Source organism: Salmo trutta, chromosome 7 (assembly GCF_901001165.1).
Source record: "Salmo trutta chromosome 7, fSalTru1.1, whole genome shotgun sequence".
NCBI lineage: Eukaryota > Metazoa > Chordata > Actinopteri > Salmoniformes > Salmonidae > Salmo > Salmo trutta.
This window is the reverse complement of record NC_042963.1, coordinates 32,177,737-32,204,151: the sequence shown is the minus strand read 5'-3', so window position 1 is coordinate 32,204,151 and position 26,415 is coordinate 32,177,737. Positions and strand designations below refer to the sequence as shown.

Sequence of the window (26,415 nt, the reverse complement as noted above, 5' to 3'; positions counted from 1 at the left end):
CAGATTTCAAAAAGGCTTTACGGCGAAAGCACACCATGCGATTATCTGAGAACATCGCCCAGCACACAAAAGCATAAAAAATATTTTCCAACCAGGCAGGTGCGAAACGAAAGTCAGAAATAGCGATAAAATAAATGCCTTACCTTTGAAGATCTTCTTCTGTTGGCACTTCAAAAGGTCCCAGCTACATCACAAATGGTCCTTTTGTTCGATAAAGTCCTTCTTTATATCCCCAAAAACTCAGTTTAACTGGTGCGCTTCATTCAATAATCCACCAGTTTCCCTCCTTCAAAATGCATACAAAATGAATCCCAAAAGTTACCTATAAACTTCTCCAAACAAGTCAAACAACGTTTATAATCAAACCTCAGGTACCCTAATGTGTAAATAAACGATACAATTTAAGACGGAGAATCGTTATTGTCTTTACCGGAGATAAACAACAAAGTACACGCTCTCATCCACGCGCGTGAAAACACCACAGACAAAATGGGAGGCACTTAGAAAAACAAAATATTCTAGCTAATTTTTCCAAAACCAAGCCTGAAACTTTTTCTAAAGATTGTTGACATCTAGTGGAAGCCCTAGGAACTGCAATCTGGGAGGTTTTCCCTTCATATTAAAAACGACAGCCATTGGAATCAGTGGTGGGCTGAAATTATTTTTTTTCTGGATGGTTTGTCCTCGGGTTTTTGCCTGCCATATCAGTTCTGATATACTCACAGACATTATTTTAACAGTTTTAGAAACTTTAGAGTGTTTTCTATCCAAATCTACCAATTATATGCATATCCTAGCTTCTGAGTAACAGGCAGTTTACTTTGGGCAACTCAGTCATCCAAACTTCCGAATACTGCCCCCTTAGCCTTAAAACCTCTTACATCTAGATGTTCCGCTAGCGGAACACCACTCCAATATCCAATGATAGGGCGTGGCGCGAATTACAAAGTCCTCAAAAATCCCAAAACTTCCATTTTTCAAACAAATGACTATTTTACACCATTTTAAAGACAAGACTCTCCTTTATCTAACCACATTGTCCGATTTCAAAAAGGCTTTACAATGAAAGCAAAACATTAGATTATGTCAGGAGAGCACCCAGCCAGAAATAATCACACACCCATTTTTCAAGCTAGCATATAATGTCACAAAAACCAAAACCACAGCTAAATGCAGCACTAACCTTTGATGATCTTCATCAGATGACACTCCTAGGACATTATGTTATACAATACATGCATGTTTTGTTCAATCAAGTTCATATTTATATCAAAAACCAGCTTTTTACATTAGCATGTGACGTTCAGAACTAGCATACCCACTGAAACCTCCGGTGAATTTACTAAATTACTCTTGATAAATGTTCACAAAAAACAAAACAATTATTTTAAGAATTATAGATACAGAACTCCTTTATGCAATCGCTATGTCTGATTTTAAAATAGCTTTTCGGTGAAAGCACATTTTGCAATATTCTGAGTAGATAGCCCGGCCATCCTGGCTAGCTATTTTGACACCCACCAAGTTTGGCACTCACCAAACTCAGATTTACTATAAGCATAATGTTATTACCTTTGCTGTTCTTCGTCAGAATGCACTCCAAGGACTTCTAGTTCACACTCAATGTTGTTTTGGTTCCAAATAATCCATAGTTATATCCAAATAGCGGCGTTTTGTTCTTGCGTTCAAGACACTATCCGAAGGGTGACGCGCCGGTGCGTATCGTGACAAAAAAATTCAAAATATTCCATTACCGTACTTCGAAGCATGTCAAACGCTGTTTAAAATCTATTTTTATGCGATTTTTCTCGTAAAATAGCGATAATATTCCGACCGGGAGTCGTCGTTTTCGTTCAAAGACTGAAAATGTAAAATGGATTCTTCACGTGCACGCGCGCACACCCGTTTCATTGTTCTCAGATCGACCACTATCCAAATGCGCTACTGTTTTTCAGCCAGGGACTGCAGAGTCATCATTCCCTGTTCTGGCGCCTTCTGAGAGCCTATGGGAGTCTTAGAAAATGTCACGTTACAGCAGAGATCCTCTGTATTCGATAAAGAGGCTATAGAAGGCCAAGAAATGGTCGGAGAGGGCACTTCCTGTTTAGAATCTTCTCAGGTTTTGGCCTGCCATATGAGTTCTGTTATACTCACAGACACCATTCAAACAGTTTTAGAAACTTTAGGGTGTTTTCTATCCAAATCAAACAATTATATGGATATTCTAGTTTCTGGGCAGGAGTAATAACCAGATTAAATCGGGTACATTCTTTATCCGGCCGTGAAAATACTGCCCCCTATCCTAAACAGGTTAAGAGATGAAGTTTGGTCAATCCGGACAATTTCAAGAACTTTGAAAGTTTCTTCAAGTGCAGTCGCAAAAACCATCAAGTGCTATGATGAAACTGGCTTTCATGAGGACCACCACAGGAAAGGAAGGCCCAGAGTTACCCCTGCTTCAGAGGATAAGTTCATTAGAGTTACCAGCCTCAGAAATTGCAGCCCAAATAAACGCTTCACAGAGTTCAAGTAACAGACACATCTCAACATCAACTGTTCAGATGAGACTGCGTGAATCAGACCTTCATGTTCTAATTGCTGCAAAGAAACCAATACTAAAGGACACCAATAACAAGAAGAGACTTGCTTGGGCCAAGAAACACAAGCAATTGACATTAGACCGGTGGAAATCTGTCCTTTGGTCTGATGAGTCAAAATGTTTGATTTTTGGTTCCAACCGCTGTGTAATTGTGAGACGCAGAGTAGGTGAACGGATGATCTCCGCATGTGTGGTTCCCACCATGAAGCATGGAGGAGGAGGTGTGATGGCATGGGGGTGCTTTGCTGGTGACACTGTCGGTGATTTATTTAGAATTCAAGGCACACTTAACCAGCATGGCTACCACAGCATTTTGCAGCGATACGCCATCACATCTGGTGTGCGCTTAGTGGGACTATCATGTGTTTTTCAACAGGACAATGACCTATGCTATGTAAGGGCTTTTTGACCAAGGAGTGTGAGGGTGTGCTACATCAGATGACCTGGCCTCCACAATCACCCGACCTCAACCCAATTGAGATAGTTTGGGATGAATTGGATCGCAGAGTGAAGGAAAAGCAGCCAACAAGTTCTCAGCATATGTGGGAACTCCATCATGACTGTTGGAAAAGCATTCCAGGTGAAGCTGGTTGAGAGAATGCCAAGAGTGTGCAAAGCTGTCATCAAGGCAGAGTGGCTTCTTTGAAGAATCTAAAATATATTTGTTTAACGTTTTTTTGGTTACTACATGATTCCAAATGTCTTATTTGATAGTTGTAATGTCTTCACTATTATTCTACAATGTAGAAAATAGTAAAAATAAAGAAAAACCCTTGAATGAGTAGGTGTGTCCAAGCTTTTGACTGGTACTGTATGTAGAGTCTAGTACAGTTTGTGTGTGTGTGTTTGTGTGTTTGTGTGTTTGTGTGTGTGTGTGTGTGTGTGTGTGTGTGTGTGTGTGTGTGTGTGTGTGTGTGTGTGTGTGTGTGTTTGTGTGTGTGTGTGTGTGTGTGCGTGGACGTGTTTAACTATTCTTGTGGGGACTTCTATTCCCCACAAGAATAGTAAACAAACAAATTTGACCAACTGGGGACATTTTGTTGGTCCCCACTAGGTCAAATGCTATTTCTAGGGGGTTTAAGGTTAAGGTTAGAATTAGGTTTAGGGTTAGTTTTAGGGTTAAGGTTAGGTTTTTGGGTTAAGGTTAGGGTTAGGGTAAGAGTACAGGTTGGGGTTAGGGGTTAGGGAAAATGCGATTTTGGATGGGACTGAATTGTTTATCCCTACAAGGTTAGCTGTACAAGAGTGTGCATGTGTTTGTGCGATATGCAAAAAAGGTTTTACATTTACATTTCATTTGTATGAATTCTGGATAAAACATGTATATCAATCATGCCCTAAATATACAAAGTTCCATGATAAGGAACAGCCACACAGCCTTTCCTCTGCAAGAGAAGTGTGCTGCTGACTTACTGTCATCCAGCCTGTCTCTACAGCTGCGCAGTCCCCTGGGGTTAAGCTATCACAGTGACATTGCCATCTCTTATGGTGGAAATTACAAGCCTATGTTATAATACTTTTATTGCATAAAAGAGTTGTTTTATGCAACAGAGTAGAGGGTTCTTATAACTCTCTATTGTGTCTGTGTGAACTGAAAGTGGGCATCTGGGAGATAACACTGACAGGAGATTTACGATGTCTTTGGGGATTCCGCATTCCAGAGCATGAGTTAATGTTTCTGTTCTATACGGTACCAGGGAGACATGGCTCCTGTATGAAGTTGGGGGGCCAGACACTGGTCTCTACACAATGAAAACTGTTCACACAGCAAATACTGTCTGCTGTGAATTATAAGTATCTTTCATACAAATCTTAACCTTGTGACCCATTCCATACATCTGTTGTGTGTTATGTAGACTGAAGGAGGATGGACTTTGCTATAAAATGCTGTGGCTCAAACCAGCTGGTTGAGTTCTCAGTGATCACCTCCAGGGGTGATTACCGACCAGCTCCATTACTGCAGTAAACCAGCTGGTTGAGTTCTCAGTGATCACCTCCAGGGGTGATTACCGACCAGCTCCATTACTGCAGTAAACCAGCTGGTTGAGTTCTCAGTGATCACCTCCAGGGGTGATTACCGACCAGCTCCATTACTGCAGTAAACCAGCTGGTTGAGTTCTCAGTGATCACCTCCAGGGGTGATTACCGACCAGCTCCATTACTGCAGTAAACCAGCTGGTTGAGTTCTCAGTGATCACCTCCAGGGGTGATTACCGACCAGCTCCACTACTGCACTAAATAAATAATAGAGTTTGATTGTTTTGAAGAAATCTTAAAAGTCTCTCTTTTTGATTACAATAATTCCACCACACTATCTACTGGGGAGGCCAACCGCAATATACACTGATGGTGTTTTAGGTTACAGCCATGTCATTACAGAGAGAGATAGAGGTCGGAGCTAATCGACATGCCTGATTTTAGACAGAGAATCAATAGTCCCTGAAATAAACCCAGAGCTGATTCTCCAGACAGACTGCAGTTAGTGTTGCAGCAGGTCACATAGAGGGCTGGAAGCAATGTGGCCACTGGCCAGATGGACAATAATAAAATAGCCTACACATTCACTCACAGTCAAAGTCAATTAGACCCTATTCAAACGGATTAATTGCTTTACACTCGGGTGAAACTGGACTCTTTTGAGTTTATGCCCTTTGAACTTGTTGCAGGACCTGATTGTGACCACAGGACAGGACGCCCGGCGCTCGTCAACGTGTAATTGCTACACTTACCGCGGCTGGAGATAGACGGTAAAGCGATACAGTATCGCTTTTTCGGTCAGTTATTTTGTTTTATGGTTTTGAAAGACATCGCAACTGATTGAATAATTTATTCACAACAGTGTCATGCCTGGGACGTCTAGCCAACTGTGACTTTACTTGCGGGAGAAGAGAAGAGAATGTGTGTTTGGTCGCAGCTGGTCTCGTTGAGTGGATGGGTCTGTGTGGAGAGACGCTGCGTTTCTCTCTCTGCTGGAGAGCACTGACCAAGGCGACAGTAACGTGACAGTGCGCATGTAAGAAAGCTCTCTCTACCTCCAACAAGTCTAAGTGATAAATGCTCATATCTAGCCACAGCATGGACGGGCTGCAGACGGAGAACACTGGACTCAACAGCATCAACAACGAGAACACAGAGGAACAGTACCGGGCTCTAGCCTACGACACCGCGCTCAGTACTCTGGTGGCCGTGGTGTTTTACGTGGTGGTCAAAGTGAGCCTGGACGGGATCAGGCAATGGCGGGCCCGGATCTCGGTTCTAATAGTGGGCTCGGGTCCCGTGGGGCTAACGGCCGCGCTAGTCGCTGTTCGCTCGGGGAAGGTGCTGAAGCTCACGCTGCTGGATGAGAGGTACCGCACGGCGCTGCTCTGCCGCCCCCAGCAGATTGCCCTGGACCCGCGCAGTGTGGAGTTCCTGCTCGAACTGGGGGTGGACTTTGATAACATGGAGGGCTGCTGGCACAACGAGCACTTCTTCACGAAGATAGGAGTGTTTCAAGAGTACCTGCTCAGCATTCTGGAGCAGAAGAGACAGAAGGTGGAAATCAAGGTTCAGCTGGGAACGAAGGTACTCTACATATATTTCCCTTTATTTCTAAACCTTTATTGAATTTTTTTTATTACTTGTCACATTATTTGTAAGTTCCATATAGAAAGAGAGAACAATGGGGGGGGGGGTTGGGGGGGTTGCACTCTGACAAGCATCAACCCACTGTATTGAATATAAATACTGAACAAAAATATTAACACAACATGTAAAGTGTTGGCCCCATGTTTCATGAGCTAAAATAAAAGATCCCAGAAATGTTCCATGCCCACGAAAAGCTTATTTCTTTCAAATTGTGTGCACAAATTTGATTACAGCCCTGGTAGTGAGTGAGCATTTTCCATTTCCTGGCAGGTGTGGCATATCAAGAAACTGATTAAACAGCATCACAATTGTGCTGGGGACAATAAAAGGCCACTCTAAAATGAGCAGTTTTGTCACACAACACAATGCCACAAATGTCTCAAGTTTTGAGAGTGTGCAATTGGCATGCTGACTGCAGGAATGTCCACCAGAGCTGTTGTCAGACAATTGAATGTTCATTTATCTACTATAAGCCGCCTCCAATGTTGTTTTAGAGAATATGGCACTACGTCCAACCGGCCTCACAACTGCAGACCACGTGTAACCACGCCAGCTCAGGACCTCCACATCTGGCTTCTTCACTTGCGGGATGGTCTGAAATGAGCTAGCTGGACAGCTGATAAAACTGTGGGTTTGCACAACCGAAGTCTTTCAGCACAAACTGTCAGAAACCGTCTTAGGGAAGCTCATCTGTGTGCTTGTTGTCCTCATCAGGGTCTTGACCTGACTACAGTTTAGCGTCGTAATCAATAAAAGTGTGCAAATGCTCACCTTCGATGGCCACTAGCAAAGGAGATTTGTGATGCTGCAATAGGCAAATGGTGGTCACACCAGATACTGACTGGTTTTCTGATCCACACCCCTACCTTTTTTTAAGGTATCTTTAACCATCAAATACATCAAATAAAATTGTATTAGTCACATGTGCCAAATACAACAGGTGTAGACCTTACAGTGAAATGCTTACTTATGAGCCACTAACCAACAATGCAGTTTCAAAAAAATACAGATAAGAATAAGAGATAAAAGTAACAAGTAATTAAAGAGCAGCAGTAAAATAACAATAGCAAGACTATATACAGGGGGTTCAGATACAGAGTCAATGTGCGGGGGCACCGGATAGTTGAGGTAGTATGTACATGTAGGTAGAGTTATTAAAGTGACTATGCAAAGATGATAACAGAGAGTAGCAGTGATGTAAAGAGGGGTAGGGGGATATGCAAATAGTCTGGGTAGCCATTTGACTAGATCAATCAATCAATCACATTTATTTATAAAGCTTTTTTTACATCAGCTGATGTCACAAAGTGCTGAACAGAAACCCAGCCTAAAACCCAAACAGCAAGCAATGCAGAAGCACCCCTGAACTAGATGTTCTGGAGTCTTATGGCTTGGGGGTAGAAGCTGTTTAGAAACCTCTTGGACCTAGACTTGGCGCTCCGGTACTGCTTTTCATGCGGAAGCAGAGAGAACAATCTATAACTAGGGTGGCTGGAGTATTTGACCATTTTTAGGGCCTTCCTCTGACACCGCCTGGTATAGAGATCCTGGATGGCAGGAAGCTTGGCCCCAGTGATGTACTGGGCCGTTCGCACTACCCTCTGTAGTGCTTTGCGGTCGGAGGCCGAGCAGTTGCCATACCAGGCAGTGATGCAACCAGTCAGGATGTTCTCGATGGTGCAGCTGTAGAACCTTTTGAGGATCTGAGGACCCATGCCAAATCTTTTCAGTCTCCTGAGTGGGAAGAGGTTTTGTCGTGCCCTCTTCACGGCTGTCTTGATGTGCTTGGGTCATGTTAGTTTGTTGGTGATGTGGACACAGCTCTCAACCTGCTCCACTGCAGCCCCGTCGATGAGAATGGGGGCGTGCTCGGTCCTCCTTTTCTGTTGTCCACAATCATCTCCTTTGTCTTGATCACGTTGAGGGAGAGGTTGTTGTCCTGGCACCACATGGCCAGGTCTCTGCCCTCCTCCCAATAGGCTGTCTCGTTGTTATCGGTGATCAGGCCTACCACTGTTGTATCATCGGCAAATTGAATGATGGTGTTGGAGTCGTGCCTGTCCATGCCGTCATGAGAGAACAGGGAGTACAGGAGGGGACTGAGCACGCACCACTGCGGTGCCCCTGTGTTGAGGATCAGCGCGGCGGATGTGGTTGTTACCTACCCTTACCACCTGGGGGCGGCCCGTCAGGAAGTCCAGGATCCAGTTGCAGAGGGAGGTGTTTAGTCCCAGGGTCATTAGCTTAGTGATGAGCTTTGAGGGCACTTTGGTGTTGAACATTGGTGTTCCTTCTGTCCAGGGGGGAAAGGGCAGTGTGGAGTGCAATAGAGATTGCATCATCTGTGGATCTGTTGGGGCGGTATGCAAATTGGTGTGTGTCTAGGGTTTCTGGGATGATGGTGTTGATGTGAGCCATGACCAACCTTTCAAAACACTTCATGGCTATAGAGGTGAGTGCTACGGGTCGGTAGTCATTTAGGCAGGGTACCTTAGTGTTCTTGGGCACAGGCACTACGGTGGTCTGCTTAAAACATGTTGGTATTACAGACTCGGACAGGAACGGGGAGGGGTTAAAAATGTCAGTGAAGACACTTGCCAGTTGGTCAGCACATGCTCGCAGTACACGTCCTGGTAATCCATCTGGCCCAGTGGCCTTGTGAATGCTGACCAGTTTAAAGGTCTTACATTGGCTGCATAGAGCATGATCACACAGTCTTCCGGAACAGTTGGTGCTCTCATGCATGTTTCAGTGTTATTTGCCTCGAAGCGAGCATAGAAGTTGTTTAGCTCGTCTGGTAGGCTCGTGTCACTAGGCAGCTCTCGGCTGTGCTTCCCTTTGTAGTCTGTAATGGTTTGCATGGCCTGCCACATCTGACAAGCGTCAGAGCCGGTGTAGAATGATTCAATCTTAATCCTGTATTGACGCTTTGCCTGTTTGATGGTTCGTCGGAGGGCATAGCAAGATTTCTTATAAGCTTCTGGGTTAGAGTCCCGCTCCCTGAAAGCGGCAGCTCTAGCCTTTAGCTCATTGCGGATGCTGCCTGTAATCCATGGCTTCTGGTTGGGGTATGTACGTACGGTCACTATGGGGATGATGTCATCGATGCACTTATTGATGAAGCCAATGACTGATGTGGTGTACTCCTCAATGCCATTGGAGTAATCCTGGAGCATATTCCAGTCTGTGCTAGCAAAACAGTCCTGTAGCTTAGCATCTGCTTCATCTGGCCACTTTTTTATTGATCTAGTCACTGGTGCTTCCTGCTTTAATTTTTGCTTGTAAGCAGGAATCAGGAGGATAGAATTATGGTCAGATTTGCCAAATGGAGGGTGAGGGAGAGCTTTGTATGTGTCTCTGTGTGTGAAGTATAGGTGGTCCAGAGTTCTTTTTCCTCTGGTTGCACATTTAACATGCTAATAGAAATTTGGTAAAACGGATTTAAGTTTCCCTGCATTAAAGTCCCCGGTTACTAGGAGCGCCGCCTCTGGGTGAGCGTTTTTTTGTTTGCTTATGGTGGAATACAGCTCAATTAATGCTGTCTCGGTGCCAGCCTCTGACTGAGGTGGTATGTAAACAGCTACGAAAAATACAGACAAAGCTCTCTAGGTAGGTAGTGTGGTCTACAGCTTATCATGAGAATTTCTACCTCAGGCGAACAATAGCCTGAGACTTCCTTAGATATCGTGCACCAGCTGTTATTTACAAAAATACATAGTCCGCCGCCCCTTGTCTTACCAGACATCGTTGTTCTATCCTGCCGGTACATCATATAACCAGCCAACTGTATGTTGATGTTGTCGTCGTTCAGCCACGACTCCGTGAAGCATAAGGTGTTCGTTTTTAATGTCCCGTTGGTAGTTTAATCTTCCGTTTATCTAGTCGATGTTATTCTCCAAGGATTGCACATTTGCTCGCAGAATGGAGGGAAGTGGGGGTTTATTCGATCGCCTTCGAATTCTCAGAAGGCAGCCCGCCCTTCGGCCCCTCTTTCTCTGCCTCCTCTTCACGCAGATCATGGGGATCGGGGCCTGTTCCCGAGGAAGCAGTATATCCTTCGCGCTGGGCTCGTCAGAGTCGTGAAAGGAAGAAAAGGATTCTGCTAGTCCGTGGTGAATAATCGCATTCCTGATGTCTAGAAGTTATTTTCGGTCATAAGAGACGGTAGCAGCAACATTATGTACAAAATAAGTAAAAAAATAAGTTACAAAAAACGCAAATAAACAAACAAAATAACACAATCGGCTGGGGGCACGTAAAACGTTGGCCTTTTTCTCCGGCGCCATCTTACAACAGATGCATGTCTGTATTTCCAGTCATGTGAAATCCATAGATTAGGGCCTAATTTATCAATTTAAATTGAGTGATTTCCTTGTATTAACTATAACTAAGCAAAATCTTTGAAATTGTTGTTTATATTTTTGTTCAGTGTGTGTGTATATATACAGTATGTGTCAAAAGTTTGGACACACCTACTTATTCCAGGGTTTTTCTATATATTTACTATATTCTACATGATAGAATAATAGTGAAGACATCACAACTAAGAAATAACACAAATGGAATCATGTAGTAACCAAAAAGGTAGAGATACAGTTGAAGTCGGAAGTTTACATACACCTTAGCCAAATATATTTAAACTCCGTTTTTCACAATTCCTGACATTTAATCCCAGTAAAAATTCCCTGTCTTAGGTCAGTTAGGATCACCACTTTATTTTAAGAATGTGAAACGTCAGTATAATAGTAGAGAGAATTATTTATTTCAGCTTTTATTTCTTTCATCACATTCCCAGTGGGTCAGAAGTTTACATACTCTCAATTAGTATTTGGTAGCATTGCCTTTAAATTCTTTAACTTGGGTCAAACCTTTCAAGTAATCTTCCACAAGCTTCCCACAATAAGTTTGCGTGAATTTTGGCCCATTCCTCCTGACAGAGCTGGTGTAACTGAGTCAGGTTTGTAGGCCTCCTTGCTCGCACACACTTTTTCAGTTCTGCCCACACATTTTCTATAGGATTGAGGTCAGGGCTTTGTGATGGCCACTCCAATACCTTGACTTTGTTGTCCTTAAGCCATTTTGCCACACCTTTGGAAGTATGCTTGTGGTCATTGTCCATTTGGAAGACCCATTTGCGACCAAGCTTTAACTTCCTGACTGATGTCTTGAGATGTTGCTTCAATATATCCACACAATTTTTCTATTTTGTGAAGTGCACCAGTCCCACCTGCAGCAAAGCACCCCCACAACATGATGCTGCCACCCCCGTGCTTCACGGTTGGGATGGTGTCTTTCGGCTTGCAAGCCTCCCCCTTTCTCCTCCAAACATAACAATGGTCATTATTGACAAACAGTTCTATTTTTGTTTCATCAGACAAGAGGACATTTCTCCAAAAAGTGCGATCTTTGTCCCCGTGTGCAGTTGCAAACCGTAGTCTGGCTTTGTTATGGCGGTTTTGGAGCAGTGGCTTCTTCCTTGCTGAGCGGCCTTTCAGGTTATGTGGATATAGGACTCGTTTTACTATAGATATAGACACTTTTCTACCTGTTTCCTCCAGTATCTTCACAAGGTCCTTTGCTGTTGTTCTGGGATTGATTTGCACTTTTCGCACCAAAGTACATTCATCTCTAGGAGACAGAACGTGTCTCCTTCCTGAGCGGTATGACGGCTGCGTGGTCCCATGGTGTTTATACTTGCATACTATTGTTTGTACAGATGAACGTTGTAGCTTCAGGCGTTTGGAAATTGCTCCCAAGGAAGAACCAGACTTGTGGAGGTCCACAATTTTTTTCTGAGGTCTTGGCTGATTTCTTTTGATTTTCCTATGATGTCAAGCAAAGAGGCACTGAGTTTGAAGGTAGGCCTTGAAATACATCCACAGGTACACCTCCAATTGACTCAAATGATGTCAATTAGCCTGTCAGAAGCTTCTAAAGCCATGACATCATTTTATGGAATTTTCCAAGCTGTTTAAAGGCACAGTCAACTTAGTGTATGTAAACTTCTGACCCACTGGAATTATGATACAGTGCAATGAGTGGTACGGTGAAATATTCTGTCTGTAAACAATTGTTGGAAAAATGTATTGTGTCGTGCACAAGGTAGATGTCCTAACTGACTTGCAAAAATTATAGTTTGTTAACAAGAAGTTTGTGGAATGGTTGAAAAACGAGTTTTAATGACTCCAACCTAAGTGTATGTAAACTTTAGACTTCAACTGTATATATATATTGAATCTGTATTTAGGATCATATGATTGTTCACTTTATAGTTAAAAAAAAATTTAACCAGCCACCATGCTGTTCTATAGAATAGCCTGAGATTCAGTGACTATACATCACCACCTGATAGATACACATCTGATGAATAGTTGGTTGTAAAGAGTCACTGGTAAATGTGATCTGATGCTGATTACCGTACCACTCATTCCATAAATCTCCCTAAGCCTTTCTCTGCATTACAGCATTAAACAATGGTAGAATGATGGCAGCCTACAGTACTAGGGCTTATAGCACATCATTATATAATGGCAAAATTATGATCACATTCACTAAAGCTGGGCTTATCTGCTGACACAACATAACCTGTCCTCAGGCTCTTTCTATTCTGAAAGGTAGAGACCCTCAGTCCTCCTCCTCTAGAGCCACAGTAGTATTGCAGGTTTTTGTCCCAGCTTAGTGCCATCACACCTGATTCAGTTAATCAACTGATCATTGTCCCCTTGATTAGCTGAATCATGTGTTTTATTGCTGAGCTGGAACAAAAACATGCAGTCTGCAGCTCTCAAGGAGCAGTGTTGAGGATCACTGCCCTAAAGGCCTTAACTGTTTGCTGGCTGGCCAGAATTTCTCAGTTCACACCAGTGCTTTTTGATCACTTCATGACATTCGTAATGAATAAATCAGTACCTATTGCCATGGCAATAATAATCCCCATTAGTTAATCAGTATCTGATTAAAGGTAGGAATGAAGGCCAGTGGACAGTGCAGCCCTTGAGGATGAGAGCTGTCCACCCCTGGTTCACCCTCCTCTCCCTGCTTCCCCCCTGCTGCCTTCCTGGCGATCCAGTGACTCACTCCATGTTTATACATTAAAGCAGGTGAACGTCAAGGTCAAGCATATCTTTGATTGGAACAAAGTTCTGCATCATTAAAAAACATTGACAATTCTGAAGCGTCCTGTCCATAGCCATTATTAGACAGGAGTGCTTGATTATTGGTTTAGTCCCAGGCTGTGTGATCTGTGAATGAATGACATGACTTTTAAATCACCAGTTCTCTGTAGTCTTAATGGATTTAACACGTCTTAGCCTCGACTCTCAGCTATCACTGGCTCAAACCTTATTGAGTTTAATGTTGGACACACACCAGGGGAGAACGACTTCTCCCTCTCATTGAAGCCAAAGATGTTCAAGGCCAACCGCAGTTCTGCAGGCTGTTGTTTTCAGAAAAGCAGGATCCCCCATTATAGTGAATGGGAAAATGGCAATCTTCTTGAGAAATATTCATGTAAGTAAACAAAAAATTCTAAGACAATCATGGTGCCAATAGTTGCTTCTATTACACCAGATGTACACTACATGGCCGAACGTATGTGGACACCTGCTCGTCGTATATCTCATTTCAAAGTCATCAGCATTAATATGGAGTTAGTCACACTTAATGCTACAACAGCCTCCACTATTCTGGGAAGGCTTTACACTAGATGCTGGAACATTGCTGCGGGGACTTGCTTCCATTCAACCACAAGAGCATTAGTGAGGTCGGGCACAGATGTTGGGCGGTTAGGCCTGGCTCACACTCAGCTCTTCAGTAAGGCCATTCTACTGCCAATGTTTGTCTATGGAAATTGCATGGCTCTGTGCTCGATTTTATACACCTGTCAGTAACTGTTGTGGCTGAAATAGTCAAATCCACTAATTTGAAGGGGTGTCCACATACTTTAGTATATATAGTGTATGTCCTTGAACCGATTATTTTAAAATCACAAACAGAATGGGATAAGGATAATTTAGATTCTACCAGCAGCCTGCAGTACCCCGGTTGTTCTTCAACTTGAGATAGTCAATAAGAGGGGGAAGCACTGAGCTAGCCTGCAACATCACTTTCTGGACTAGCTCAATCTGCGCATTTTATGTCTCCAAGTGACGCCATTTTAGCAAGCTAAAAACCTACTTCCTTGCCTTTAAATGTGCCATTGAGTCTTGACATAAGAATGAATGGTGTCAAGTAATCGATGGCTTTATCCATTTTATATATACAATCTATGACACACACTCCCACGCACTCCTACGCACTCTCTCGCTCTCTCTTTCTCTCGCTCTCTTTCTCTCTCTGTCTCTTTCTTTGTCTCTCTCTCTCTATCTCTCTCGCTTTCTCTCTCTCTCTCGCTTTCTCTCTCTCTCTGTCTCTTTCTCTCTCTGTCTCTCTCTCTGTCTCTCTATCTCTGACTATTATTTTCTATCTATATTATTCATTCCTTTATTCCTGTTATCAGGTATTTATTCTGTATAAACTAACACTCTTTTGTATTTGTTTTAATCAACAGTTATCTGTGTGTGTGTGTGTGTGACAGTGTTTACACCAGATCACTGCCCTGCTCTGGACACTTAGCCTTATCACAGACATGAACCAGTACCTAAACAAACCAGGATATCAGAGGCAGCCGGACACAGACACATGCACGGCTGCACCCTACGCAAGCACACACACATACACACAGACACACAAAGTTGTCTCAAACATAGGGCTGTTATTGTTTGGTATTTTAAGTAATAATAACAATAATAGTCCTCATCATAATAATAATTAGGTGGGTGCTTATATTTGTCCTATTTCATGTGTTTTTGGAAATGTGTTTTTTTGCATATCCCAACTCCACCTCAGACACCCTCGGAGAGTGGGGTTACGGCCAGGGTCAGCCATTATCAACGGCGACCCTGGAGCAATTAGGGTTAAGTACCTTGCTCGAGGGCACATGGACAGGGGTGTAAGTGTGATCCTTTAAGCTGTATGACTGGTATGTCTCTGATGATGTCATACCACTTTTAGGATAAGCATGTTTGTTTAGACAGAAAGAGGGATAGAAAGGGAGGGTATAAACATTTTTATTTTATTTTATTTAACCATTATTTAACTAGGCAAGTCAGTTAAGAAGAAATTCTTATTTACAATAACGGCCTAAAAAATGATCTACCTCCCCCCCTCTCTCTCTCGCTCTCTCTGTCTCTTTCTTGATCTGTTCTTCCTGTTTATCAGTTCACAGAGGAGTACCTGCGGAAGATACCGGGATCTGATTGGCCGCGTGTGATCGTGGTGGCTGATGGGTCGTGTGGAGACTCATGCTCTGTGCTGGGTATCAGCTCTGACTACACTGTAGAGTCCTGCCACGCATACGGGGCTAATGCCACTATAGAGAGACTGGACCAGAGACAGGTCAGACAAACACACACACATGCACACGCACACACACACACACACACACACACACACACACACACACACACACACACACACACACACACACACACACACACACACACACACACACACACACACACACACACACACACACACACTGATCAAACAGAGCCCTGGTGATCCACAGCTGAATACAATACAGTATCGAACTCCTATATAAACCATAGCTCTGTAGAATGGCCATAAGGACGGTCTATACTAGCAATATGGCCCTGTTCCATGTTGGTCTGTCAAACCTGCCCTTGGTGTGTTTATGGTAATCTGGACATCTCCTTAAGTACACAGTATAGAGCTTATTGCACTCTATGGGAACACTGAGATCCATCCATAGATAAAAGTAGTCAGTGACAGGCTGAAGCCCCTTTTGAATTATATTGATGTTATCAGGTGTACAGCAGGTGTTACTGTACTGTATGTCAGGCTTGTCAGGCCCTCAGGCCGTGTATTGTCTTGGTCCTCATCTGTTACCTGACTGATGGATATATGAATGTGATGTCATCAGCTCTGATGTTCCTGGGCCGAAGGTCATCTGTCATGGCAACCAGAGAGTGGATGGGGTGATGAGTTAGTGGTGTTACTGGGAGCAGCGGAAGGAAGGAAGGAAGGGATAATGAAGGAATAGGAAGGAAGAAATGAATGACAGGATAATGAAGGAATAGCGGAAACAGAGGAAATACAGATGGGATGATGACATAGGTAGCTATCAGCACAACAAGATCTGCTAAGCAACAGCTGTCTCCTCTGTCTGTATGAACTCTGATGTGTTCATGTGTTTACTATGTGTCTTTAAAGGAGAGGTTCACTTCATTTGAACAAATCAATGTTTTTGATGTAAATTGCATGTTATAGAAATGCTCAGACACTTTTTTTGCGATCTCCCTTGTTTTTGATAAATTCACCCCACCAAAGATATACTTCCTCATGCTCGTTCAGCAGTTACAGTTAGAGATAAAACATGAACAAAGGAAACAACAACATTCTCAGTGTAGTAGGACTTGAGCGATACTTCTTTCTGTGGTCATGCACATGCTACATGGAGAAGCAGCACAGCTGGATAGGGGGAACCACTCAGGTCACACAAAATGGAACATAGTGTTGTCAATAAAGTTTGGGATGACACAATTTCATGTGTACAAGTGTACATCAAGTACATCTAACGACCTGCGTCACTATACTGAGAGCGTTGCAGTTTGTAAAAGGACGTACAGTACTGGGTGTTTTTGGAGCCTTTGTTCATGTTTTATCTCTGCCCCTATAGCTGCTGAATGAGCATGAGGAACTATATTGATGGTTGGGAAAGATTCTCAAAGACGAGTTAGAGGCACTTCTATACTGCAACATGACATTTTCCTTTAATGTGAAATTAATGTTTTATAAAACTAAAAGTCAACTCAACTTGGGTTCATTATAGGTACAATTCTGGCACCAGAAATGTCTTCATTCATGATGATTCTCTCTTACTGGTTCTAGAACATAATTCTCAGGACTCTAAAATAGCCTACGTTCTTTCCTTCAACTGCATTGACATGAAAGAACTGGTCTGGTGAATGCAAATTATAGATATAATAGGCATCCACTATATTGCTTACACATTGGCTAGTTTTGATCAGTGAAGATGGTGAGCAGATGAGGCGAGGAAGCCCTTCTAGACAATTGAGATGGTCTCCTAACTAAAAAACAGACACAGACTCTTGGCTGCCCTGCAGGGAGAGATAGGCACCTGGATCATATTTACATAAGCAGTCATCACACGTCCTGCATAGCTAACCAGCCACCGGGAAAAACACTGATAAGACACAGTTTATTCTCATAATAAAGCAGACAGGGCTGTGGGCACAGATGTAATAGCAATGCAAACAATGTAAAACACAAATATGAGAGAGACAGAGAGCGAAACCACTTGTTCTATCCAAGGCTATGTCAGGTCAGTGTTTCATAAGGTTCAGCAGTAGCAGTGATGTGTCACATCTGTTTCTCAGAGACCTGTTTGTGTTCATCATGGGTTTATTCTGTTCTCGTATTGTGCTCCAGCTACATCCTCTCCACAGGGACAGATTCACACAGCTGTGACTTCCAATCACTACTTAACTTATCTATCTCTCGCTGGCCGTTTCCGTTAGTTAATGAATTTAGCTCAGAGGATACGACCTGTTTACCCACCCCGCTCTCTCCTCTGCAATGGTAAACACTGTTGGATCACATTGGTCTGGTTCATGTCATTGATGTGAATCTCGATCAATTCTGTGGGGGGGGGGTTAAAGGAATAAACACCCTTTTGGGGTGGAAAAGGGATCAGATGTGTGAAATAAGAAAGAGAAAGAGAGAGATGAAGAAAGAGATGGAGAGTGAGAGCTAGAGCGATAATACACGCACATAGAAAGACAGAGAGTGAGAGAGGTTGAGAGCAGAGAGGGAAAAAGGGTGGTATGGAGGGCAACATCAAGTGAGATATATATATTCAATATCTCAAGGACATTTACTGTACTAATACCATGTCATAATTAGTTCATTGTTGATATATAAGGGATAATCAACTACGGGCTATGCGTTCTATGGAAAAAAATGAATGATATGGAAGGTGTGAACTATCCTTCCACGGAGAACGCATAGACCCCAGAGTTGAGAACGCATAGACTACTGAGTTGATTATCCCTTTTATACCATACTACAATTTAACACATTTGCTGCAAGAAATTTGTTCATTTGCAGGTAAAAATATGTTCAACATCCACTGAGGTAGCTAGCACAGCTACATTAGTTGCCTTGGTAACCAAACAAACAGACTTGCTTGTTTAGCTAACCAAACCATCAGTCCTAGGGCACGTTTGTAAATTCGCTCTGGCTATCTACTCCAATTTCAGAGCACTCTCATCTGAGTGTGCAAGAGCGCAGAATAACAGAAGAATTTACGAACGTACCCCTAGCTTGCTGTTATGAAAATCGAATTTAACAATGTCAATAATATTTTCAATTCAACTTATGCATTCAAAAGCAGCTCAGACATACACTGAACAAAAATATAAACGCAACATGCAACAATTTAAAAGATTTTACAGAGTTACAGTTATAAGAAAATCAGTCAGTTGAAATAAATACATTTCTATGGATTTCACATGACTGGGGATACAGATATGCATCTGTTGATCACAGATACCTTAAGGTAGGGGCGTGTCAGTATCTGGTGTAACCACCATTTGCCTCATGCAGCGCGACACATCTCTGTCGCATAGAGTTGATCAGGCTGTTGATTATGGCCTGTGGAATGTTGTCCCACTCCTCTTCAATGGCTCTGCGAAGTTGCTGGATGTTGACGGGAACTGGAACACGCTGTCATACACGTTGGTCCAGAGCATCCCAAACATGCTCGGGTGAGTATGCAGGCCATGGAAGAACTGGGACATTTTCAGCTTCCAGGAATTGTGAACAGATCGATGCGACATGAGGCCGTGCTTTATGCTGAAACATGAGGTGATCGCGGAGGATTAATGACACGACAATGGGCCTCAGGATCTCGTGCATTCAAATTGCCATTGATAAAATGCAACTGTGCTCGTTGTCCGTAGCTTATGCCTATCCATACCATAACCCCACCTCCACCACGGGGCACTCTGTTCACATCATTGACATCAGAAAACCGCTCTCCCATACGACACCGTACATGTGTAACAGTATAGCTTCCGTCCCTCTCCTCGGCCCTACCTGGGCTCGAACCAGGGACCCTCTGCACACGTTGACAACAGTAACCCTCGAAGCATCGTTTCCTATCGCTCCACAAAATCCGCGGTCCTTGCAGAGCAAGGGGAACAACTACTTCAAGGTCTCAGAGCGAGTGACGTTACCGATTGAAACGCTATTAGCGCACACCACCGCTAACTAGCTAGCCATTTCACATCGGTTACACTCACCCCCCTTTTGACCTCCTCCTTTTCCGCAGCAACCAGTGATCTGGGCCAGCAGCATCAATGTAACAGTTTAGCTTCCGTCCCTCTCCTCGCCCCTACCTGGGTTTGAACTAGGGACCCTCTGCACACATCAACAACTGACACCCACGAAGCATCGTTACCCATCGCACCACAAAAGCCACGACCCTTGCAGAGTAAGGGGAACAACTACTTCAAGGTCTCAGAGCGAGTGACGTCACCGATTGAAACGCTATTAGCGTGCACCCCCGCTAACTAGCTAGCCATTTCACATCGGTTACACATGCTGTCTGCCATCTGCCTGGTACAGTTGAAACCGGGATTCATCTATGAAGCGCACACTTCTCCAGTGTGCCAGTGGCCATCGAAGGCAACTCAATATTAGGAAAGTGTTCCTAATGTTTGGTATACTCAGTGTATAGCCATTGAATTATACCGTGCTGTTATACTGTGGATTATAGGGAAATAATGCTTGCTCTATAATGCCCTTCACACCAATCAGAAACGAGTATTCAATGATGACATGGTTTAAACAGTTTTACAGGATAAGAACATATCATTGAATCTATGAAGTTTTTTTTAACAGTTCTCTCTAAGTAGTTTTATGTTATTGCTATACTGATGATGGTATGACAGTAATCTCTTCTCTCTGCACTCTGTACTCTAAATTAATCTAAATTAAATGCCTCTGTTGCTCCCTCTCTCTCTCACACACACACACACACACACACACACACACACACACACACACACACACACTGTCATGCCCTGACCTGAGAGAGACGGTTTATTTCTCTATGTTGTTAGGTCAGGGTGTGGGGTGGGAATTCTATGTGTTATTTTCTATGTTTTGGCCAGGTATGGTTTCCAATCAGAGGCAGCCTATCGTTGTCTCTGATTGGGAACCATATTTAGGCAGCCCTTTTCCCTCTTTGAGTTGTGGGATCTTATTTTTGTACTGCTCGTTATACTGCTCGTTTGTCAATAATTTATTATTTTGTTTAAGTGTTCTGATTTAAAATAAATATAAAGATGAACACTCACCACGCTGCACCTTGGTCTACTCCTTTTGACAACCGTTACACACACTGACATCCCTCTCCTTTTCATCTCCAGGTGCCCACCCCAGAGATCCGAGCCCACAGCCTGTTCTTCGACTTGTCTGCGTACGGAGTGGAGGCTCTCAGGGAGCCGAAAAGCTCTGCCGTCAAGCCAGGGTTCCACCTCAAGATCTACGGAACCTTCCGGAACCGCTACATGGCTCTGGTCTGCCCCGCCTCAGACACCAAGATGGTCCGCTTCCTCCGACACACAGCTAACTCCTCGGTAAAGACCCTAGCAGGCACTGTCTATTTCTGATGACAGCACAGAGCATCTGTTCCATACCAATTCCCTGCACATTTCCCTAGGACCTGGGTTGGGGCCACTAGCCAACACCTACAGTGAGGGAAAAAAGTATTTGATCCCCTGCTGAGTTTGTACGTTTGCCCACTGACAAAGAAATGATCAGTCTATCATTTTAATGGTAGGTTTATTTGAACAGTGAGAGACAGAATAACAACAAAAATATAAAGAAAAACGCATGTCAAAATGTTTATAAATTGATTTGCATTTTAATGAGGGAAATAAGTATTTGACCCCCTCTCAATCAGAAAGATTTCTGGTTCCCAGGTGTCTTTTATACAGGTAACGAGTTGAGATTAGGAGCACACTCTTAAAGGGAGTGCTCCTAATCTCAGCTTGTTACCTGAATAATAGACACCTGTCCACAGAAGCAATCAATCAATCAGATTCCAAACTCTCCACCATGGCCAAGACCAAAGAGCTCTCCAAGGATGTCAGGGACAAGATTGTAGACCTACACAAGGCTGGAATGGGCTACAAGACCATCGCCAAGCAGCTTGGTGAGAAGGTGACAACAGTTGGTGCGATTATTCGCAAATGGAAGAAACACAAAAGAACTGTCAATCTCCCTCGGCCTGGGGCTCCATGCAAGATCTCACCTCGTGGAGTTGCAATGATCATGAGAACGGTGAGGAATCAGCCCAGAACTACACAGGAGGATCTTGTCAATGATCTCAAGGCAGCTGGGACCATAGTCACCAAGAAAACAATTGGTAACACACTACGCTGTGAAGGACTGAAATCCTGCAGCGCCCGCAAGGTCCCCCTGCTCAAGAAAGCACATATACATGCCCGTCTGAAGTTTGCCAATGAACATCTAATTCAGAGGACAACTGGGTGAAAGTGTTGTGGTCAGATGAGACCAAAATGGAGCTCTTTGGCATCAACTCAACTCGCCGTGTTTGGAGGAGGAATGCTGCCTATGACCCCAAGAATACCATCTCCACCGTCAAACATGGAGGTGGAAACATTATGCTTTGGGGGTGTTTTTCTGCTAAGGGGACAGGACAACTTCACCGCATCAAAGGGACAATGGACGGGGCCATGTACCGTCAAATCTTAGGTGAGAACCTCCTTCTCTCAGCCAGGGCATTGAAAATGGGTTGTGGATGGGTATTCCAGCATGACAATGACCAAAACACACGGCCAAGGCAACAAAGGAGTGGCTCAAGAAGAAGCACATTAAGGTCCTGAAGTGGCCTAGCCAGTCTCCAGACATTAATCCCATAGAAAATCTGTGGAAGGAGCTGAAGGTTCGAGTTGCCAAACGTCAGCCTCGAAACCTTAATGACTTGGAGAAGATCTGCAAAGAGGAGTGAGACAAAATCCCTCCTGAGATGTGTACAAACCTGGTGGCCAACTACAAGAAACGTCTGACCTCTGTGATTGCCAACAAGGGTTTTGCCACCAAGTACTAAGTCATGTTTTGCAGAGGGGTCAAATACTTATTTCCCTCATTAAAATGCTAATCAATTTATAGCATTTTTGACATGCGTTTTTCTTTTTTGTTGTTGTTGTTATTCTGTCTCTCACTGTTCAAATAAACCTACCATTAAAATTATAGACTGATCATTTCTTTGTCAGTGGGCAAACGTACAAAATCAGCGTGGGATCAAATACTTTTTTCCCTCACTGTAGAGCCAAGACCTATTCTTCAGGCTTGCCACTGTCTGCTTACCAACAGAAATAAACTGAGGTTTCGAAAACAAATGGACAGAAAATGAATGAATCAATCATCCAATAATGAATGCTGTGATCACAGTATGTTTCCTGTGCCCTTCCATGCATGTGTGTATGAGCCTTGGCTACCTGCTTGGCCAGACTAATGTACTGTATTTCTAATAATAACCCTGGCCAAAGAGTCGCTTTTTACACCTACTTACCTTACACCTTTCTTCCAGCATATGACCCCTGACCACACTGTGTTAGTCTGTTGATTACACAGAGCAAAGCCCTGTGTGTGTGTGTGTGTGTGTGTGGCTGGCTGGAGGGGCCATCTGTACACTCTTAGAAAAAAAGGGTTCTTCGGCTGTCCCCATAGGAGAACCCTTATTTTCTTCCATGTAGAACACACACACACACGTATGCTGTTACTTGGTTACGGATGACTGTCCTGGTGTGGGCCGAAGGACAGAGGAGTGGAGAGCACAGCAGTGTCACAGAGAGTGAGAGGAAGAGAGAGAAAGGAAGAAGGGGGGAATCATTCATTACATGGCTGTAATCGTTTTACAATCGACGTGATAACAGAGCAGACGTCAGAGGAGGGTCAGAGATGTGATTTCCACTGTTCTTTTTCAAGTTTCACTGTCTTCCAGAACATCAATGGATAAGAATAACATGTCCTGATTATATTCCAGTACAATTGACTCTGGTAGGTACCGCAGTTTGTTTGTATGGCAGAGGTAGCTCACTGGGCTATGCTCTTGGTTTGAGCAACAAATCTGAGCCCTTGGGCTAACATGGTCTTGCACTGACAACCTGGGCTGTTAGTTACAATCACTCAGTCCCTCTTTTTCTCAAAGAGGATCTTCAGTTGCTTTGTCTTGGCCACACCAGATTTCTTTATCCAGCCCTTGGCTGGCTGGGTGAGTGGTGTTTCTGTTTGACTATAAAAATGTAGTGTGTAACCTTTCAACCCTAAACCAACCACCATCGACCAATCAAACAATACCAAGTTTACAGTGCAACCTGACCACCAAGGCCCAATCTCCATGGGGTGTCACAGCTTTTACAGGCTTGTGTGGGGGATGAGAGCAATGTAAATAAGACAGAATTCCTGAGAGGACCACAAAATGTTTTTGCATATAGTAATTCAGAGTTCACCCTGTACAGATACAAGTAACCACAGAGATCATATATCAATATACTGTAGAGAGCATCAGAGTTATCCTCAGTGAACAACTTTCAGATAGATACCAGACATGGATACTATGGTATTACTCTATCATATTCAATAGTCAGTCTCTGGATACTGTAACAGAGAGATACACTTTGGCCCCTTAGAGTGGGAAGGGCTGACTAGTCCTTGGGCATTGTCCTTTGTTCCTGGACTTTTTGCCATGCAACTCCAGGTAACAGTACACACTTAAATTAGGGGTGAGTCTACAAAACACATTCTGTTCCATGACTCATCTCTGGTTTCCTCTCCCTCCAGATCATGAAGAACATCTTCCACCAGTCGTTTAATGCGTATAAGACTGATATCGAGCCCCGTCTCAACGATCTGACACTGCACCGCATGCAGTGCAGTAGACGTCTATTTGACATCCAGCTGTCTCACCGGAGAGTCAGTGCCGCCTACATAGAGGGAGACAATGTGTCTGTGACCGTAGAGGGGGAGGCGGTACGGGTGCTCAACTTCGACACAGGTACACGCAAACGCCCTGCTTACATTGGTACACAAAAATGTTCTGGCCTCACTTGTGGCAATGCCCAACTTCTGTGGTGTCACCAATGCAGGTATGTGTAACTCCTTGACTTCATCATCATCATCATCATCAACAGAGTGCTTGGTTTTCCCATAGGTAAAATAAATCAACTTTGTTGTCAAGGGGCCCCTATTTTTAGAGCATGAAGACACTTGAGAAGGAGAGAGAAATGGATGGGTGAGATGAAGTGGTGTGACTCACTACTGTACTGAATGCCATTTTAGCCTCTGAAAATCAATTTCTCCATCTCTCTGAGGCTGCTTTGTACTCTACAACATTTCAGCATCTTTTAGAGTACCTTTCAGCATCTTTTAGGCTACGTTTAACCATTTTTATTAATGAGGGGTTTATGAAATTAATAACGCCTTTTGATTTGTTTTATCTCTCATATTTTCAGTATCTATGATAAGAGCACGATATAACATCTCTCCCAAGACCTCATGATTTCAGATTCTTCTTCTCACTGTTTGATAGATATTCAACTCACAGCACTGATAAAATGTATCTTTGTCCCCCCCCCCCCCTCCAACCAGGTTGTGGGGTGAACCTGGGGATGAGAGGTCTTGAGTCCTTGGGGACATTTATCTACCACACGGCCACAGCTGTGGACCAGAATGACATGTTGGAGGCCCTGTCCGCCAAGATCCAGCACTCCAGACAGGTGGCCGAGACCTTCAGGCAGACTGGTCTGGCACACACCATGTTCGAGTGACAGCAGGGAGAACACACAGGGACACAGGGGGGCGGAGTGGGACACTGTCTCTAGAGTCCCTGTTTCAGCTGAAAGAGAAAAGTGGCTTTTACATGAAATGTAAAAAATCTGCTTTACCATCGTTGGCCCATGGATCAGGAGCACAGAGAGGTTTCTGAACAGGAAACAGACTCTATGGATGAATGTACAGGAGGTTGGTGGCACCTTAATTGGGGAGGACAGACTCGTGGTAATGGCTGGAGTGGAATAAGGGGAATGGTATCAAATAAATCAAACACATGATTTCCAAGATCTATAGCCTTTATGTATGGTCTGCCCTGAGGACCAAAGTGCATATGTCAGTGTTTAATTTCAGGGATGGGAGTGTCTCGGTGTTCTACAGTGGCTTCCTTCCCTTACCTTCCCTCATCCAACCAATCCTGTAGTTTCAGATAGATGGATGATGGACAGGAAGCTGTTAAAGAGCATTGAGATGCTGTCTTGCACTTGATGTTCTGTGGGTTTAACTGAAGCTTGAATCGTGTGATGGAGTTTATTTTTTCCAGTGGAGTGACCTGTCTTGTGAGATGTTCAGTACAGTATGTTCTACTTCTGTGTTTTTGACACCTTTGGTATGTGCCTGGTGCATCGTACAACTCACAAACCTTGGCCATTAGCCAGAAACAAATGGCTTCTGTTGTTACAACCCCTTTACTGCTGAAGAATGTTTGAGTAGCTTTGAAGATTCTAGAACTGCCTCTGATTAGGACTTTTAGTATTGTTGAAGGAAGATGAGTGGCAGGCAGAAAACATCTGAAGTATGTCCCTCTCCTCATCTCCACTAAAATAAAAAGGCAAGATAGATGAACGCAATATGTGCAGATGAAGGGAAGGAGACAAGGAGAGGAAGCCAGTTTGTACTTTTGGGATTATGCACCGATAGTTCCACAGGAAGATGTGGAAGGAGCTTATTATGGCATTATGTTCCAATGGGGATGAAAAGGATTGACTAAGTAGTAACACATGTGGGAGAAGGTATCATGTTGAAGTGCCATAAATACTGGCTTAATCAGTCGTTACCACACCGGACTGATACAAGTGAAGAATGTACTCTTTCTATGGATATTGTTTGTTTGTTTAATAAAATATATGGTCTTTCAAATCACAGGTTTCTATGTACAGTATGTAGTTCATGGTTAGGTGATAATGCCATCTAGTGGTATTTTAGACGTTAGGACATAATTCTGTATCACAAGAGAAGCTTTG

General features: G+C 43.5%; 1 protein-coding gene across 1 annotated transcript; it reads left to right on the top strand.

Annotated features, from left to right (window-relative positions):
• Positions 1-5,333: 5,333 nt before the first annotated feature.
• si:dkey-234i14.6 (uncharacterized) lies at positions 5,334-26,314 on the top strand. The gene is made up of 5 exons (XM_029758621.1): positions 5,334-6,163; positions 15,485-15,661; positions 20,743-20,952; positions 24,185-24,398; positions 24,992-26,314. Exons 1-5 carry the CDS (start codon positions 5,654-5,656, stop codon positions 25,168-25,170), a joined length of 1,290 nt encoding a protein of 429 aa, XP_029614481.1. The 5' UTR covers positions 5,334-5,653; the 3' UTR covers positions 25,171-26,314.
• Positions 26,315-26,415: the final 101 nt, after the last annotated feature.

Coding starts and splice junctions, on each gene's coding strand:
- si:dkey-234i14.6 (XM_029758621.1), top strand. CDS start 5,654: ATGCTCATATCTAGCCACAGCATGGACGGGCTGCAGACGGAGAACACT. Junction 6,164..15,484: donor AGGTTCAGCTGGGAACGAAG/GTACTCTACATA, acceptor CCTGTTTATCAG/TTCACAGAGGAGTACCTGCG. Junction 15,662..20,742: donor AGAGACTGGACCAGAGACAG/GTCAGACAAACA, acceptor TTTCATCTCCAG/GTGCCCACCCCAGAGATCCG.